Source organism: Crocodylus porosus, unplaced genomic scaffold (genome assembly GCF_001723895.1).
Source record: "Crocodylus porosus isolate Cpor-Errol unplaced genomic scaffold, CroPor_comp1, whole genome shotgun sequence".
In the NCBI taxonomy this organism is placed as follows: Eukaryota; Metazoa; Chordata; order Crocodylia; family Crocodylidae; genus Crocodylus; species Crocodylus porosus.
In genome coordinates, this window is record NW_017728914.1 from 22,470,255 (window position 1) to 22,486,690 (window position 16,436).

General features: G+C 43.8%; 1 protein-coding gene across 1 annotated transcript in view; it reads right to left on the reverse strand.

The window, feature by feature from the left end:
- The window catches only part of LOC109310035, a 94,041-nt gene that overhangs the window by 6,077 nt on the left and 71,528 nt on the right, over positions 1 to 16,436 (reverse strand). The window contains exons 33-40 of the mRNA XM_019534984.1: positions 14,143 to 14,258; positions 12,385 to 12,509; positions 10,462 to 10,686; positions 9,735 to 9,875; positions 8,449 to 8,612; positions 6,802 to 6,902; positions 3,134 to 3,249; positions 488 to 697 (exon numbers count right to left, since the gene is read on the reverse strand). Coding sequence (XP_019390529.1) covers positions 488 to 697; positions 3,134 to 3,249; positions 6,802 to 6,902; positions 8,449 to 8,612; positions 9,735 to 9,875; positions 10,462 to 10,686; positions 12,385 to 12,509; positions 14,143 to 14,258 — 1,198 coding nt within the window. The remainder of the gene's footprint in view (positions 1 to 487; positions 698 to 3,133; positions 3,250 to 6,801; positions 6,903 to 8,448; positions 8,613 to 9,734; positions 9,876 to 10,461; positions 10,687 to 12,384; positions 12,510 to 14,142; positions 14,259 to 16,436) is intronic.

Below are 16,436 nucleotides of genomic sequence, written 5' to 3' on the forward strand. Positions count from 1 at the left end.
CCTGCTCCCCATCCAGCTGCCGGGGGCATACTGATTAAAAAAGGTTGAAAACCACTGTCCTATACTGTTGGCAAAACTTCTGATTTTTATTTTTTTCCTCTAAAAAATAAAGACTGCATTGACTTTGGACACAACAGACACAACCCACACAAGCATATTCAAAGGCAAGGATGCTCAAAGGCAACTGGTTGTTTCTTTTCTTATTATTTTGTGTTGGCTCTTACTGCTCAGACCTGATGATGAATGCCTGGCCATCTGGCTATAACATCACACTAATTGTACCAAAAATGCTCCAAAGCATTTATGAGCAACCTTACAAGGCAAACCACTGGGCTAAGGGGCAAGGTAAAAATACAACTCCTACAAGCAAACAGATTACAGATACTTGAGAAACAGAAAAATTAAAACAAAAAGTAATCACCCCTTTGATTTATATTTCTATGTGCATTTTTACAGCATGCATAGCATTAAAGAAGTACATAGTTACCACTTTTCAGGTACACAGCAACTTTTCTTTTCCTGCTGAAGATCAGTTCTTTACCACTGACAGGTATGTAACTCTCCCCCCAGTAAGTTACTCCAGAGCAGTCAGCTGCTATGATACAGGCTGACACTGCAACCTCCAAGAATGTGTATGTTAGTCCTCCTACCGGCTGCAGGAGCAGCATTCTGGGGTATTTCCAAAAAATGCCATTACCTGAAAGATTTAAAGAAAAAAGAAAAGAAAAGCCACCCTTCATATTCTGCGCATTGGACCCTCTCTGTTGGGTGAAAAGTGACTGGCATGCATTAGTAAAACAGCGGTACTCAGATTTTTTTTTTGTGCATGAAAAAACATAGCTAAATCTCAGACGGTGTGCTGACAAGGCACTGATAAATCCCATCATCTCATACCTGATTTTATTCATGGGTTGGGAGAAGAAAATTTTTTCTTGCTATTTTAATTACTATTTGGTTTCTCAACTTTGAATGAACTAAAATAAACTCAGCTGAAAACATTATCCTCTCCCTGCAGAGGCAGCGACTGATGTCAAAGGGAGGTTAGCATTTCCAAACACAAGTTCCAAGAGCCTGGCAAAGGACTTCCCGAGTTCAGTGATCTGGTTATCCTTAAATCTTTGACATCAAATATGCTCTGTTTGAATATTAGCTTTCATTTAAGTAATTTTTAGAGATTATAGTAAATGTACATGGTGATATGGGTTGTTATGACAACAGTCAATTTATACACATTCTCTGGGTAGCAGAGCGTGCTAGCATGCAAATCCATTCTAATGATAACCTGTAGATCAAATCCAGTTAAATTTGTTTCTAAAGCATAAGTGAAGCCACTAGAGGGCCACGCAATCTCCCTATTACACAAATACACACATGATAATATGCATTTGAGGTGTCAGTAATTTAGGCTCTGGTAGCGCTGAGCCATGTGATTGGCACACACTGGATCAGGCATGCCATTCTACTGAGCAAAGGACCGTGTTAACACATAGATGATAGACATGGTAGACACATGATAGAAAGGCCAAACGAACTACTATACAAACCAAAAAATTAAAATCACTGCCTACAAAGTGCTGGGTGTTTTTCCAGCAATCCTGTTCTGTGACTGCATTAAGCCATTTCAGCCTCTCATTCTCACCAGGTTCCCCTTTCCTTAAAAATCAGAAAATTCTCTGCAACCCGCCCACTCCAAATGAATGGTTTTGCAGGTTTCTAAAGAAACAAATTTTCCTTAAAAATGAACATAAACTGAGTATCTAAATTGTTCTCATCATGGCATGTGTTCCAGCATTTCAAAAACCTCCTGAACAGAGGCTGGCAGTTGTCTCCCTGAGCAACCCAAAGCACAACACTTGGACACACTGCTCTGAAATTAAGCCTAGCTCATTATGTGGTTCATGGGAAATCATTACAAATAATTTTTCAAAGCCTGTTGATTTTTGAATTTCCACTTCAGATGAAAAAATGGATTTCTTCATTATCAGTCTCTTTGTTAACAAATGATAATCCAAACCACAGTGACCTTGCCTGCTGAACTGCCGTTCTGTTCATAGAACTGCATGCATTACATCCTTCTAAATTTACGTCATGTGACACCTTTTGATAAACCAAAACGTGGGGCTTCCCAGTCTCATCCAAAGAGAAGCTATAGCTGCATGCTTTCTCCATGCTCTGCACTTTCATTCCAATGCGGCAAAATTTGTAAAATAAATGCAATCCGCCACTTCCAACCATCCCCAATGCTTCAAGCTTTCCTGCAAGAATTTATTTACGATAGCTTAATCTTTACTCCCTCTCCTCAAGAAATGAGTTGACAAATCAAAGGTTGCAGAGCAGGAAAAGCCTACTTAGAGCATGATTCCTAACCTGGTATGGAAGCATGTTCAGAAGCCCATTATACCTCAATCCTGGGACAGCGCACACCTGATTTAAAAAGCAGTCACTTGTGAGGGTTCCCACCACCACCCACTAGGGATGGGGAGGTATGGGGGGCACAAATGATCCAGATAGGGAACCGGTGGGCCTAACCTTGTGCTATTATCTGACTGCAAATGGAAGGAGGGAGTTAGTTGCACCATGAAAGCAACAACAGCACATTACCCCACGTAGCCAGCACAAGCACGTATGTCTCAGAAGGAATTGCTGCTCAAAAGTGGACCGAGTGCCAGGACACCCCTGGGGAAGTACAGCTCTGAATCAGTGCTGAGGTGAACACAGACAATTTGCCCCTTCCAAAGAAGTCTGCTTTGAATCACCAACTCAGTGTGGTCACCCTTGGTCCTGAAGGTTGCAGAAGAAAATTCCTGCCCCCATACCTAACCCAGCCTGACCCTTCTTCGTTTGCAAAAAATTTTTGTAGCTGGCTATGGCTGCAGAGATTTTTTTATACAACCTAGACTGATCTGACAATTTCAGTTCTCTTGCAGCCAAGTTCTGTCACTTTACTCAAATAACCGTAGTCTGTGTGCAGTTCAGAGTAGGATACTACTGGGCACATAATGGAGTCAGGCCTTGTACATAAACAATAGAGATTTGAATCTGTAGTATACATTGTGTGACAATATTCACAGGTCAGGAAGGGATTTAGCAGAGTGCAGTCAGGTAAAATAAGAGGAACTGAATTATTTCTTACCTTCATTTCTCTTACAAACCCAGGAAGCTGAGGATGAGCAGTTAACTTGGTTCAAGCTCCCCTTCGCAGTTAGCTGATTACAAGTGGTCAAAGTGGTATTTTTGGTGTGACTTACCCTGAACAATCAAAACACACCATACTGGAGGTTAATCACATCCAATGGCATGGAAGCTAAGCCTCTGGTGCATGAAAATATATTACTTCAGAAACAAAATGGTTAGGCTAACCCTTTCCCCCCTGTCCCTGCCTCCCAAAGAAAGACTAAAAACTGATCATAGAATCATAGAAATTAAGGGCTGGAAGGGATCTCGAAAGAACATTGGGTCCACCCCCCTTGCTCTGGGCAGGAATCAAACAAATGAGAAAATCAATTGCTCAAGGGAGGAATCCTGAATGCACAAAGTCCATCCCATCTTGGTGGAAAGGCAGCAAAAGGGCACAGCAGCCCCCTTGGCTCTCCAGGGAACTGGCAGACCTCCTGCATCTTAAAAGGAAGACCTACAAAGGATGGAGGACTGGAACCACCACCAAGGAGGAATATTCTGCTCTGGTCCGGACCTGCAGACAGCAAATCAGGAAAGCCAAGGTTGCAATGGAACTCCAGCTAGCTACAAATATCAAGGACAATAAAAAGTACTTTTCCAGATATGTGGGGAGCCAGAGGAAAAGCAAGGGCAACACTGGACCCCTGCTAAACCAGATGAGGCAACTGACAACTGATGCCCAGGAAAAAGCGAACTTGCTAAATGGGTACTTTGCGTCAGTTTTTCACCAGTCCCATGGGACAGCCCTGCCCACTATGGGTCAGGGAGGCCCAGGTGAGGGAGATCCCCTGCCCTCCATTAAAGCTGACCTCGTGAAGGAACACCTTGAAAGGCTGGATACCTTCAAGTCAGCCAGCCCTGATGGGTTACACCCAAGGGTACTCAAGGAGCTGGCAAGCATCACAGCTCAGCTCTTAGAGAGCTCTTGGCACTCTGGTGAAGTGCCTGAAGCCTGGAAGAAGGCCAGTGTCATGCCAAACTTCAAGAAAGGGAGGAAAGTAGATCCGGCAAACTATGGGCCCATCAGTCTGACCTCTATCGTGGGGAAGGTCTTGGAGAAGATTATCAAAGAGGCCATCCTTAACAGACTAGCTGAAGGCAATATCCTGAGGGATACCCAGCATGGATTTGTTGCGGGTAGGTCTTGCTTGACCAATCTCATCTCCTTTTATGACCAGGTGACCTATCACCTGGACAAGGGGGAAGAGATCGACATTGTATATCTTGACTTTAAAAAAGCCTTCGATCTGGTATCACCACGATCTTGGCTAAACTGGCTAGCTGCGGCCTTGACTTCACCACGATCTGCTGGCTGAGGAATTGGCTCCACGGTAGGACCCAGAGGGTGGTGGTCGATGGGAGCCAATCGTCTTGGTGTGCAGTCACCAGTGGGGTCCCTCAAGGCTCTGTCCTAAGGCCTATACTATTTAACATCTTCATCAATGGTGTGGACACTGGCGTCAGAAACAGACTGACCAAGTTTGCTGATGACACCAAACTCTGGGGTAAAGCATCCACACCTGAGGACAGGAGGGTCGATCCAGGCAGATCTTGACAGGCTCATGACATGGGCGGACGAGAACTCCCTGATGGTGTTCAACACCGATAAATGCAAGGTTCTCCACCTTGGGAGGAAAAACCTGCAGCATCCTTATAGGCTCGGCAGTGCTACACTGGTTAGCACTACAGAAGAAAGAGACTTGCGAGTCATCACTGACCACAAGATGAACATGAGCCTGCAATGCGATGCTGCGCCTAGTAAAGCAAGCAAAATGCTGGCTTGCATCCATAGATGCTTCTCGAGCAAATCCCGGGACGTCATTCTCCCTTTGTACTCGGCCTTGGTGAGGCTGCAGCTGGAGTACTACGTCCAGTTTTGGGCTCCACAATTCAAAAAGGATGTGGAGAAGGTTGAGAGGGTGCAGAGGAGAGCCACGCGCATGATCAGAGGTCAGGAAAATAGACCTTATGATGACAGTCTGAGAGCCATAAGACTCTTCAGCCTGGAAAAGGGCAGGTTCAGGGGTGATCTGGTGGCCACCTATAAGTTTATCGGGGTGACCACCAGGACCTGAGGGAACGTTTGTTCACCAGAGCGCCCCAAGGGATGACAAGAACAAATGGTCACAAACTGCGCCGCGACTGATTCAGGCTGAACATAAGAAAGAACTTCTTCACTGTTCAAGCCCCCAAGGTTTGGAATAGACTGCCGCCAGAGGCACCTGTTCAAGCACCCGCTCTGACACCTTCAAGACACATTTGGATGCTTATCTTGCTGGGATCCTATGATCCCTGCTGACTTCCTGCCCCTGGGGCAGGGGGCTAGTCTCGATGATCCTCCAGGGTCCCTTCCAGCTCAAATGTCTATGAAATCTATGAAATCCCAGCAAAGTGTCTGTCCAGTCTCCTTTTAAAGAATTGTAAGGTTGGGGACTGCAACATCTCCTTGGGAAGTCTACTCCAGATTCTGGTCACCCTTACTGCAAAAAAGTTCTTCCTTACATCCAACCTGAACCTATCCTTTAACAGTTTATGGCCATTGCTCTTTGTCCTTCCCTGGGGTGCCCTAGTGAACAGTTTTTCTCTCAGCTCCCAATCAATGGGCAGAGCAGAATTTTCAGTCTATCTGAGCATCTGAATGTATATCACAGCACACCCAAACATCCATGTTAAACCTCCATATGTAGAGTTTCAAGTCCCACCTCAGACTCTTGGGTCATGAGTACCTTTTCAAAATGCCCTTTTAGCCTTGCACCTCTCTCTTTCGTGATACTTAAATATTTGTCTTAAAGCTTTCATGACAGCCTATTTTTACCATTTCTGCATTTCTCCAAGCTCATTTCCTCCAGGACACTCTTTTTCCATCTTATATGTCTCACTCTGTCAGAGCCAGTTATGATGATTATCAGCCACAGACAGTTATCCATAGCGAAGAAATACATCACTGCAATAGGCCCTTCCGGCCCACGTCAGCAGATGCACAAAAACTGAATGCCTGTCCTACAGCAATCGTGGAGCAGATATCCATTTCATTTTTCAAAGGAGAACCGTCCTGTTCCAGAAATCCTGTTCCAAAAACTAAGGTAAGGAAGGCAAGGGGGCAAGGCAATGGTCTCTAAAGAGGTCCTTGTACCAACTGCATCCGGGAACACAACTATAACTGGCCACTGTATGGCAAGAAGGTGTCTTGTATACTCCCTTAATCCACAGAAGAATTAATCATAACCTGGGCCTACATTAGTATAGGAATTAAATCATCCTTTTACATCTGGCAGTGGTTTCTCCCTGATCCCACCTGTCAGTGAAGGGGGGAAACTGGATCCCCTGGGATACAGGATGAGGAAACGTAAGTGCATCACAGAGTAATCAATACAGAGCCTGAGCTGGGAAGAAGGGGCAAAGAACTGCTAGACAACTCTCTCTCACTGGAGAACAAAGGCAATTAGATAAGAGATACTTGTGCCTTTGAATTCCTCACCCTTACCCTAATCCAGCATAGTTGTATTCAAGTCAATGGAGTAAAATGACATCAACTGAGGATCTAGCCCTTTACATATATGGTTTCCAAAACCTGATTAGATGTGATTTAATACTCTTGTTCATGAAGTAAGCAAGCTGCCTTACAAAATATGCTGATTCTTCCTGCCCATGTTTTCCTTATCCCTTTGCAAGGAACCCACTGAGCCAATCCACGCAGGTTTGTTTAACACAGAGGTTATCCAGGCCTACAGGACAGAAACAAGTGTATGTTAAAGAACAGGTTAATGACAGACGAGTATAAGAAGAAGAGGCAGATTTATTAATGGTGCCCTGCACATAACACTTGAACTCTGAGAGGGGACTGAAACCAAAAGTCTGACTGAGACGTGGATCTGACAGATGGCTCCCTTCTGTAGAACATAACTTTCTACAAAAGTGTGGCAATTTCAAAGGATTAGGCTGAACACGGCCTCACTTTCCTGGTACATTCTGCAGTGGACTGGTTTAAAGATTTTTAAGCCAACCCAGAATGATGCTGAGAAGTCATACACTCTTGTAACAAATCTTATGGCATCAGAGCCTCTTCACACTATGCTTATTTTATTACAAATTTCTTGCATGCTTGGAACAATAATGTGCGGGTACAGCACAACCTGTTAATAAGCCCAAATATGCAGAATAGTAGGAATTGATGATACCAAGACTGGCTCTGTGAAATACAAACAGCCTAGATAAAACAGTTACTAGAGTTAAAGCATGGCAGAGTCTCTCCCAGTGGTACCTGTAGCAGATTTAACTCCCACAATAAACAGAAGCATGTTCTAAGTCTATTCTAATACTATACTGCATTAGCTTTACAGTGAGCCAATGACAGCCAGCATTAAGTTTTATACAGCTACGAACTAAGGCACTCCTACCTAGTTATCACAGTAAAAGACTAAGTGTGGCAGATAGAATGACAAAGAGGTTGTTCATGCTACTTACTGTCCCATAAATCTATACCGTTGGGTTAGATATGCAGACCTCACCCAATGCTGCAACTCACAGCTGTTTAGGTCTCACAGCAAGAGTACATATAGCTTGATTTTTCTCATTTAAACACCTGTAAATAGCTCAAATTACATGCCTAGTGTCATTTAAGTGAGATCAGGCTCCCTATCTTTCCAACAGACAGTGTGTTCCACCAGGTCCAGCTCCAGAGTTCGATCCTCATTTTCCAGCCAGGTAATGCACAGATGCAAGAAGGGTAAAACAGGTATAAAGTATCTTTCAGGCTTGAAAAGCTCTGCGTTTGTATGTGGGTGTTTGTTTGTGTTAGAAGAAGAACCAGTGAACCAACCTCAACCTTCACTTTTCAAAATTCTGCTCAAATGACAATTGCTCTTTCCACTACAATTAGCAAAGTCTGAATTTTAGTTTCAGTTAATTTGGTTTCAGTGAAAAATTGCAGAGCCGCACTCTGTTCCATAAAGTTCACAATTCTGTGCTGAGTGACTATTTGTGCAATTTTTCGTAAAAACAGTTCCACAGCCCTGGTCATCCCTAGCACAAGGTTCTGATGTGCTGGAGTTGAGCTTGCAAGCACAGCTCGATCAGCAGCCCCTAATGCTAATAAGAGCTCTAAAATGCTAGATAAGTCAGCTGTCATGTGCTAACATCTATAAGGATTTTGTCTGTAAAGGAGGTATCTGTGAGGTAAGACAGGAAGACCTGTTCTCTGTGCTTACAGAGTGTCCATTTTCCATCTGTGACCACCATTTTTATCGCCACTTAGAAACAGAAACATTTTACCTCTTCTTCTGCACTGTCCAATACAAGGAGATCAGTGCCATTATAGGCAGTGCAGAAATTCTTTGCTTCTAGCCAGGTTGAACTATTAGTTTCTTCTATATAGTAACACCTGCCATTCCAGTACCACCACCCAGGGTTCTCTGGACATTTCAGACTGACCACACCTAAGGTACAAATGGCAGTACATCAGCATTTAAAGCAAAAAGAATACTCAGAAAAATTCCCTGTTGGAAGCAGCATGCCCAAACCCTTCTACGTTTAAAAGAATCCAATTATTCAATATAGTAAAACATGGGTACTCTTGTAATAACTGAAATAAGCAAACTTGGCCCATTTTTCTAGTAAAGGTGGAGCTTAAATATCCTTCCTGTGCATCTAATCCCAAGGCCCACATAAAGCAATGAACATCTTTCCACCAATTTCTGGATTAGTCCATATGCCTGAAAATACAGGGAAGAGTAATTTAAGATTGGGAATTAGATATAAAGCTGACACATGTACAGCTTCAAGTGAAAAAAGTTGTCAAATCAAAAGCAAAGAAAAGAAAGCAAACAATGGCATGACCAAGTGGTTAGAGCCAGGGGCTTGGTTCAATTCCCAGCTTTGCTACTGCTGTTTTGTGATACACCAAGACAGTGAGTGCCTTAACATGTGCATGTTCCTATTTCCCTTTGCATAAATCAAATACATTAATGTGGGCCTCACGGGAGATGACAAGGCTTGATTAATGAGTGTAAAGTGCTTTCAGATCTTCTGATGAGACACTGTACATAACAGCAAAGAACTATTGCTATCCAGAGCATGCCAAAGCCAATTTTGGACACAATTTGCAATGTTGTATACTCTACTCCAGGTATGTTGTTCCTAACTGCCCATATGGACTGAGATGCTGCCACCTCATTTGATGCAAAGTGAGGAAAACACCAAGATGATGATATCTTGGGTTTGTCTGTAGCTTTCTCTAACAGAAAGTGCAAATAATCCCATGGAGTACTGATTTTGGGAATACCAAAAGTTACTGGGACATTTTAGAAATACAAGTTGTCTCTATAAGAATGACAGCTAAGACGTCTACATTTGATAGCACCTACAGCCACCAGACTAATAACCAATATAATGAAATAGGAAGTTTATTCTATGCCCTCTGCCAGCACTGCCCACTGGGGTATTATATCTGGATGTCAAAAGAGAGGATAAGGCCTACAGCTACTTTTTGCAAACGATCTTCATTTTTCCACTTGCCATGCCAATCCAAGGGTTTCTATTTCCAGGGTTATACATTTTACCTCTCTGGCACTGTTGTGCTACATATTTCTCTGAACACTGTAAGTACTCCGCACATTCTCCAGTGAAAGGGCTGCAGTTTTCAATTTTATTACAGGTGCAACTACCCTGGCATTCTGGACCATAGTATCCTGAGGCACAGGCTGTAAAACAGAAAGTAGAGACAGACACACTAAGGAAGGCAAGAATCTGAAATCAAAACAGTGGGTGAATCACTCCTTGTGCATCCCATATTACAGGTTTCCCTAGATTTATGCGGGTTCTGTGCAGAAGCCAGGTCAGAAGCAATACTGTTTTGTAGCCTGCACTGTCTTGGAAATCCTTCTCACTTCTTTGTAGAAGTTACAGTTGTCAATGTAAGGATCTCTCAGGCTTAAAACAGATTTCAGATTCTTGGATTTGGCAATGTGTCACTGTTTTTATTAATTCTCAGTTTCTCCCTCTGTTAAATGGGCATATCACACTACATGTAAAACTAACTGGAAGACACAATCTGTGAATACCACAAAAAATTATCTAGCTAGAAAGAGAACTTGACTCCAGGGCAGCTTAAAATGTGACTGAATTCAGAGCAGTGACATGCACCAGTGTGGCTGGATAGCTTTTCTTGTGCCAGGATAGGAAGACCAAATTGCCTTCCAGTAGCCTGGGCCCAAGGAAGTTTGTCTGAGATCAAAGGCAGTTTACTCACTACCCACAAGGGACATTCTTCAATATTTTTCAATGTACCCGATTTTACATAGGCAGCACTTTCATCTCCAAGGGCTCCACTGATGAGCAGAAGCTGGGTGGCAAACATAGTTCTGTATTCTCCTTTGATCATCCCAACTGCATTGCAAGTGCTTAGCTGAAATCTACAGAGCTGTACAGCTTCCAGTGATGACTGGTAGGAAGAGTTTGATGTATAGGTGCCAACCACATAATAGCCTTGGAATTCCTGGAAATCGATCGTTCCTATAACACATAAATTTGCTTGCTTGAGTGGTGGTTTTATTTTTTTACTTACATATTCTAAAAAGCAGATACATGTCATTATGTAGAAGTTGGGAGTCTAAAATCGAAATCACAACAATGTAAATTGAACTCAAAGTCGATGATTTATATTAGGGCTGACAAACAATTAAAAAAATTCATTGCAATTAAATGCAATATTAAAAAAAAATAGCTGCAATTATTCGCAATTTTGATCACACAGTTAAACAATAGTCAGGACCCACCCCACCCAACAACCCAGAGCCCATGCACCCTGTGGCTCCTCCATGCCACCACCAACAACACACAGCCCCACCCCAAACCCTGGCCTGCCTTGGACTAACACTGGCTGGAGCAGACCAGCCGGAACCCGTTAGAAGAGCCCCAACCCCGGCCCATCCCGCTCCTGCTCCTGCTCCAGACTCAGCTGCTCACGCTGAGTAGCAGCAGCAACAGCCAGGCAGAAGCTGCTGCTTCATGTAGGAAAAAAACAGCCCGTCACTACTGCTGGGCCCTTCTGGCTGCAGCCATCTGGACTCCATGCCCAGGCTGCCCTGGGGCTCCACCACTGCCCCCCCGGGTGGCCCAAAGGCAGCAGTGACGGTGGCAGAGAAGAACTGCAGGCCAGCCCAGGCATGGGCCCCTGCCAGCAGCAGCAGTGAGGGAGAGAGGCTGCTTTTCCCCCGCGCCGCCCCTGGTCAAAACAGATGTGTGCGATTAACAGTCGTTACAAAAATTAATATGTTTTCTGTTAATTGTGTATGTTAACTGCGATTAACTGACAGTCTTAATTTAAATATAAAACTGAAAATATGAGGGACAGCTTAGGTCAGATTCTACTCCACTTAGTACGCTTCAAAGTAAACTTAGGTACTAAAATGAGATCCTATTGCAAGTCCTGAAAATCCTGAGACCCTGTTCAAGTCCTGAAAATCCGTTAATACATCTACTTTTGTTACACACTGCGCATGTCTATACATGCATTAATGCACCATTGCTACTGCGCATTAAGTTTAAGTACTAATTAAATGTGCAGTAGCCAGCATTACTGCACAGTATCAAAGGCGCAGTCCTTTCATGATGCTTAACGTGCAGTATACTAATTCTACTGCACATTAGCACAGCTTTTGTTGTGACATGCTAATAAGCAGTAGAATTAGCAGCAAAGTAGATTAGAATCATACTTAGGTGCTTAACTTCACTTATGCACCTAAGACAGGAAACAGAATTTGGCCTTTCTTCTCTACAGTAAATGAAAAGTAGATGCAATCTCTTCTCTTAGTTACAATATAAATCTACAATATTTTCACTGATTGGAGATATTCTGGATCTTCTGCCACAATATACATTTGACCCACATATAGGAAACACACACAGTCCCCTGTATGCAGAACATTAACTTTATTTAAACTGTTCCTATCAAGAACAGTGATATTTTTAATACAAACAACTGTCTGAGCCAGAGTGCTCCACACAGTAGCACAGGTGGGGAGGACGGCTTCTTTCCTGGCAGAATTAAGAGCAATCTCTGCAGTCACTGAGAAATGTCTGTCCCATTCTAGTGACATGTAACATAATGGTTCACAATTATGTTAAAAAACAATTATATTTTGTACCAGGGACAAATTCTTAGGTGTTCCATACTATCGCACAAGCCAACTGAGTATTTATTTAGATTACCTTCTTCTTTTCTCTTGCAAATCCACGGGGCTTTCTGAAAGCAGTAAACAGCTGCCAAAAGGCCCTTTAGAGCATTCAGCTGCACACAGCACTTGGCAGTTACAGTCCACTTGTGTAGAGACAACCTCAAAGAAACAAATATCATGGGAGGTTACAAGGTTTTCCTAGCAGTCAGTGCTTTATCATCTTACACCCCAGACTCCAATTTTAGTTTCACGGTTTCCTGCAGGCAGTTACTGACAAGCTGATGATACTGCATTCCCATTCCAGGCACTGAATGAATTAAGCACTACAGTACATATTACAGTTTCTTGTTGTGTGTAAAATTACCCTTTTAGTAATTAAGGGTCTTCAGAACATCAGTATGTTCCATGCTTATTTTGGAAAAATGCTCTGCAACACAAGTGAGTAGTCCTAAGGTCTTAAGGGGTAGGAAGTGAAAGAACACACCTTGTTTCACCCTTGATTTGAGATCTTATTGCTCACAATGAGCAATGACTTCCAACAGGCTGGATTTCCAAAAATGCCTATGTGTATGCCACAGACTGAGTCTGGCACCCAAGTCCCATCAGTAAGGTCCACCCAAGACAATTACTCACTCATGAAGCTGCTTGTTGCTGGGAACAAGAAGTAGAAGTGTTGCAATCTGCCCGTTGAACACATTTCTGCATCTGATATGCATGGCTTGTGCTCCTGCTGTTGGGTCTGTGCATGCAGCCCGAGCCAGAGTTGAGTTTAAATGCTACTAACACTTCCAAATATACAAATTATTTTTTCTAGGAGGAGTGGAGTACTGTTCTAGCTGTGATGATCCAGGAAATGTCTGAGGAGCGAGGACTTCCTGTGATATCTTTTATTGGACCAACTGTATAGCTGGAAAGTTGGGAGAGCTACTGGACAAGCTTTCAGTCATTAAGTGCCCTTCCTCAGATCATCTGTTCTAGAATGGATTTTTCCCCACTTTTGCAGAAAATATTTTATATTGCTAATAAAGCAATGTATTATATGAAATAAATGGTGTGGATGACAACTGTCAGAAGCAAGAATGTTTCCACTACAAAAGCACGAAAGGCAATCAACTAGGAATTGTTATAATTGAAGGCAAGGAAGCCAAGTAGCTAACTGGGTGGCTGGAAATTAGGAGATGACCATTTGCCTCAAACAAGTGAAGCTAGCTCTCATTCAATAATCAAACCAAGCAGGCTTGCATTAGAATTCATTAGAGAATTAATATATGGCATACCCACGTAAAACCAAAACCTTTCATTGAAATACATTTTACACTAACTAGCTCTGTAACCAAGGAATAGTTCTTCCCACAGGTATCTAAGCATTACCTAACAGACAGTGCATTCAAGGCTTACTAGAAAACTCATCTTCTGTCAGCTACAATTACAACCACTGGAAATCTTAGTAAGACTGTGAGTTCCTTCCTTGAATCCCTCATTTTCTGTGGGTTTCTGTTGATTTTTATTGGTGGAAAAATAGTCCCAGAAAGTAGGAGCCCTGTTCCCATAGTTACTTGGCTACCTAGTACCAGCTGGCCATTTTCACTAGTGTTTCCAATGCACCTGGCTTCAGTGAAATACAAACTGCACTGTTTGAGCCTGTATTCTCTCTTTAGGCCAGAACTCCATGTTAAAAGGGAGGATGGCTATACATGAGAAATCAAACGGAGACCCTGACCTACTGGATCCAATTTAAGCAATGCCAGTAGTATTCAACTTTACTTGCCTTATATATATTTATTTAACTTACCATGCTGAGCGTGCAAAAGGGATTTGACTGTTTGACCACTTCAAAACTGAACACCACCTAACCCCATAAAGGCCTGTCCAGAAGGATGCTTTGGGAACTTTAGAGAACAGCCATTCCTATGAACAACCAAAGTGAGACAAAATGCTGTACAACAGGAACTTTTCTCCTGGAAAGATACTATGGCTGTAACAGACACTGAAAACAATACATTGCAAGAAGATGATTCCCCTTCTCCACCCACAGCCATTCAGAGTAATAACATAATTCACGGAGTACTGTACAGGATAGCTGAGTGACAGGCTCCTTTGCCATGTTAGGATGTGACTGATTGATGTACTACATCAGAGGTACTGAGTTCATCTGCCCCTGTGGACCAGTTAGGGGGTGCGAGGCTGGTCCAAATCAGGTCCGCAGATTGGCCCCATGTACTAGAGCAAGTGTGCGCAGCCAATCCAACACAGGCCTAACAAACAGCGCACACCCAGAACTGGCACTGCACACCACATGCAGCATGCGTTAGCCCCAGCTGCATGTGCTGTACATGGCACGTGCAGCCAGTCTGGGGTGCATGCTACATATGCACCCATGACAGACCAGGGTATACACATGTCATACAATGCCATTCTTTAGGCCCAACCCAGACTAGCCCTGGATCCACTGCACAGGGCTGGTCCAGTGTGGATGCTGCATGCAGTGCATGCCCCAGACTGGCAGGCACCTTGGCCAGATCCAGACATGCAGGTACATGAGGTAAGTGGCACAGCAAACCTCTCTCCAGTACCACAAACTGCATATGTAGCACATTAAACCGTGTATGTCGCTGCTAATTAGCAGTGCTCGGGCAAAATTTGCTACCAGGATTTCCCAGTAGAAAAAGAACCCCCTGGGAGGGAAAAAGCAACACAAAGCATGTGAAAGTGTTGTGTGACAAAACAAACGTGGAGATGGGGGACCAGGCCACCATGGGGGAGCTCCAATGTTGAGACATGGGAGCAGGCAACCCTGGTCTACCTGCTCCCCTGTCTCCATGTGCTTCAGTGTGGGGGCTCCGCTGCAGAGCCCCCACCCTGGCATGTAGACCCCCATCTCAAGGCACATTGTGCCCCAGCTAGCTGCAGTGTGCCTCAAGATGAGGGCTCCATGGGCCTCAGCGCCGGGGCTCCAGTGGAGCCCCCACACAAAAGCATGCAGAAACCGGGGAGCAGGCAACCTAGGGCAGCCTGCTCTCCTATCTCGAGGCACACTGTGCCCCAGCTAGCAGGGAAACAGCTGGATAGCGTGTAGGGTGCCTCAGCACAGGGGCTCAGCAACATGTGGAGACAGAGGAGCAAGCAGCCTCCACATACCACTCCCTGGCTGGCTGGGACCTGCCAGCTAGCCCCTCACTGAGGAACCCTGTGCCCCAGCAAGCCCCCGCTTGCAGCGCATGGAGCAGAAGGACAATGCTGTTGGAAACCACACAAGCAGGGGCACACACTGTAGCAAAAAGTAGCAGCACAAATTTGTGCTACTACTATATGTGATGCTGCAAATGCACAAATAGTTACGGACTAACTGAATCAGCGATGTATGACCTTTCATGAGCTTAATAAATTAAACTCTTGCCCATAAAAGTGTACGCATCGCTGATTCAGTTAGTTTATAAAATACATCTCTACCCTGCCTTCTGCCTGATTCAAACTAACATAACTTTCCCTAATCCAGGAGGTAAGGACCTGAAACTAATCATTGAGTAGAAGATTATCTATAACTGCTTTTATTTCTGTGTGCATACATTTTACAACCATACATTTAGAGAGGAATCCTTTGGCAGCAGAGTGGTTTACAGACTGTAAGAAAACTTTAATTCAGTAACCTTTTGCATCAGCAAAACTGACAAGTGTCTCTTCTCTAGCAAAATTCCAGAATTGCAAAGGGACACTATCAACTCACATTTGTCATAAAATACCTATCTTGTAAAATATGCTGTTAATGTGTTGGAAATAATTTTAAATATATCTAAAACAATTTCTTGCAGTGTTTGCCATGGGGAAATATGGTATATTGCCAGTGCAAAAAGAAACAAAGTGTGAAACTGATTATAAAGTGTCTAAGTAGAAGTTAAATTGGCTAGCCCGTTTTAACAGAGACAACTCCCGCTCTGCCCAGTTAGGGGCATGGACCAAGGTGGTCAAGGGCCCGAAGGCCCGCTGCACCAAGGCCCCTGCCCCACCAGAGCTTAGCAACAGGTTCGCACCTCTTGCAGCCCCAGCAGAGCCTGCTCAGTTGCCAGCTCCCGCAGGCAACCCAGGCTC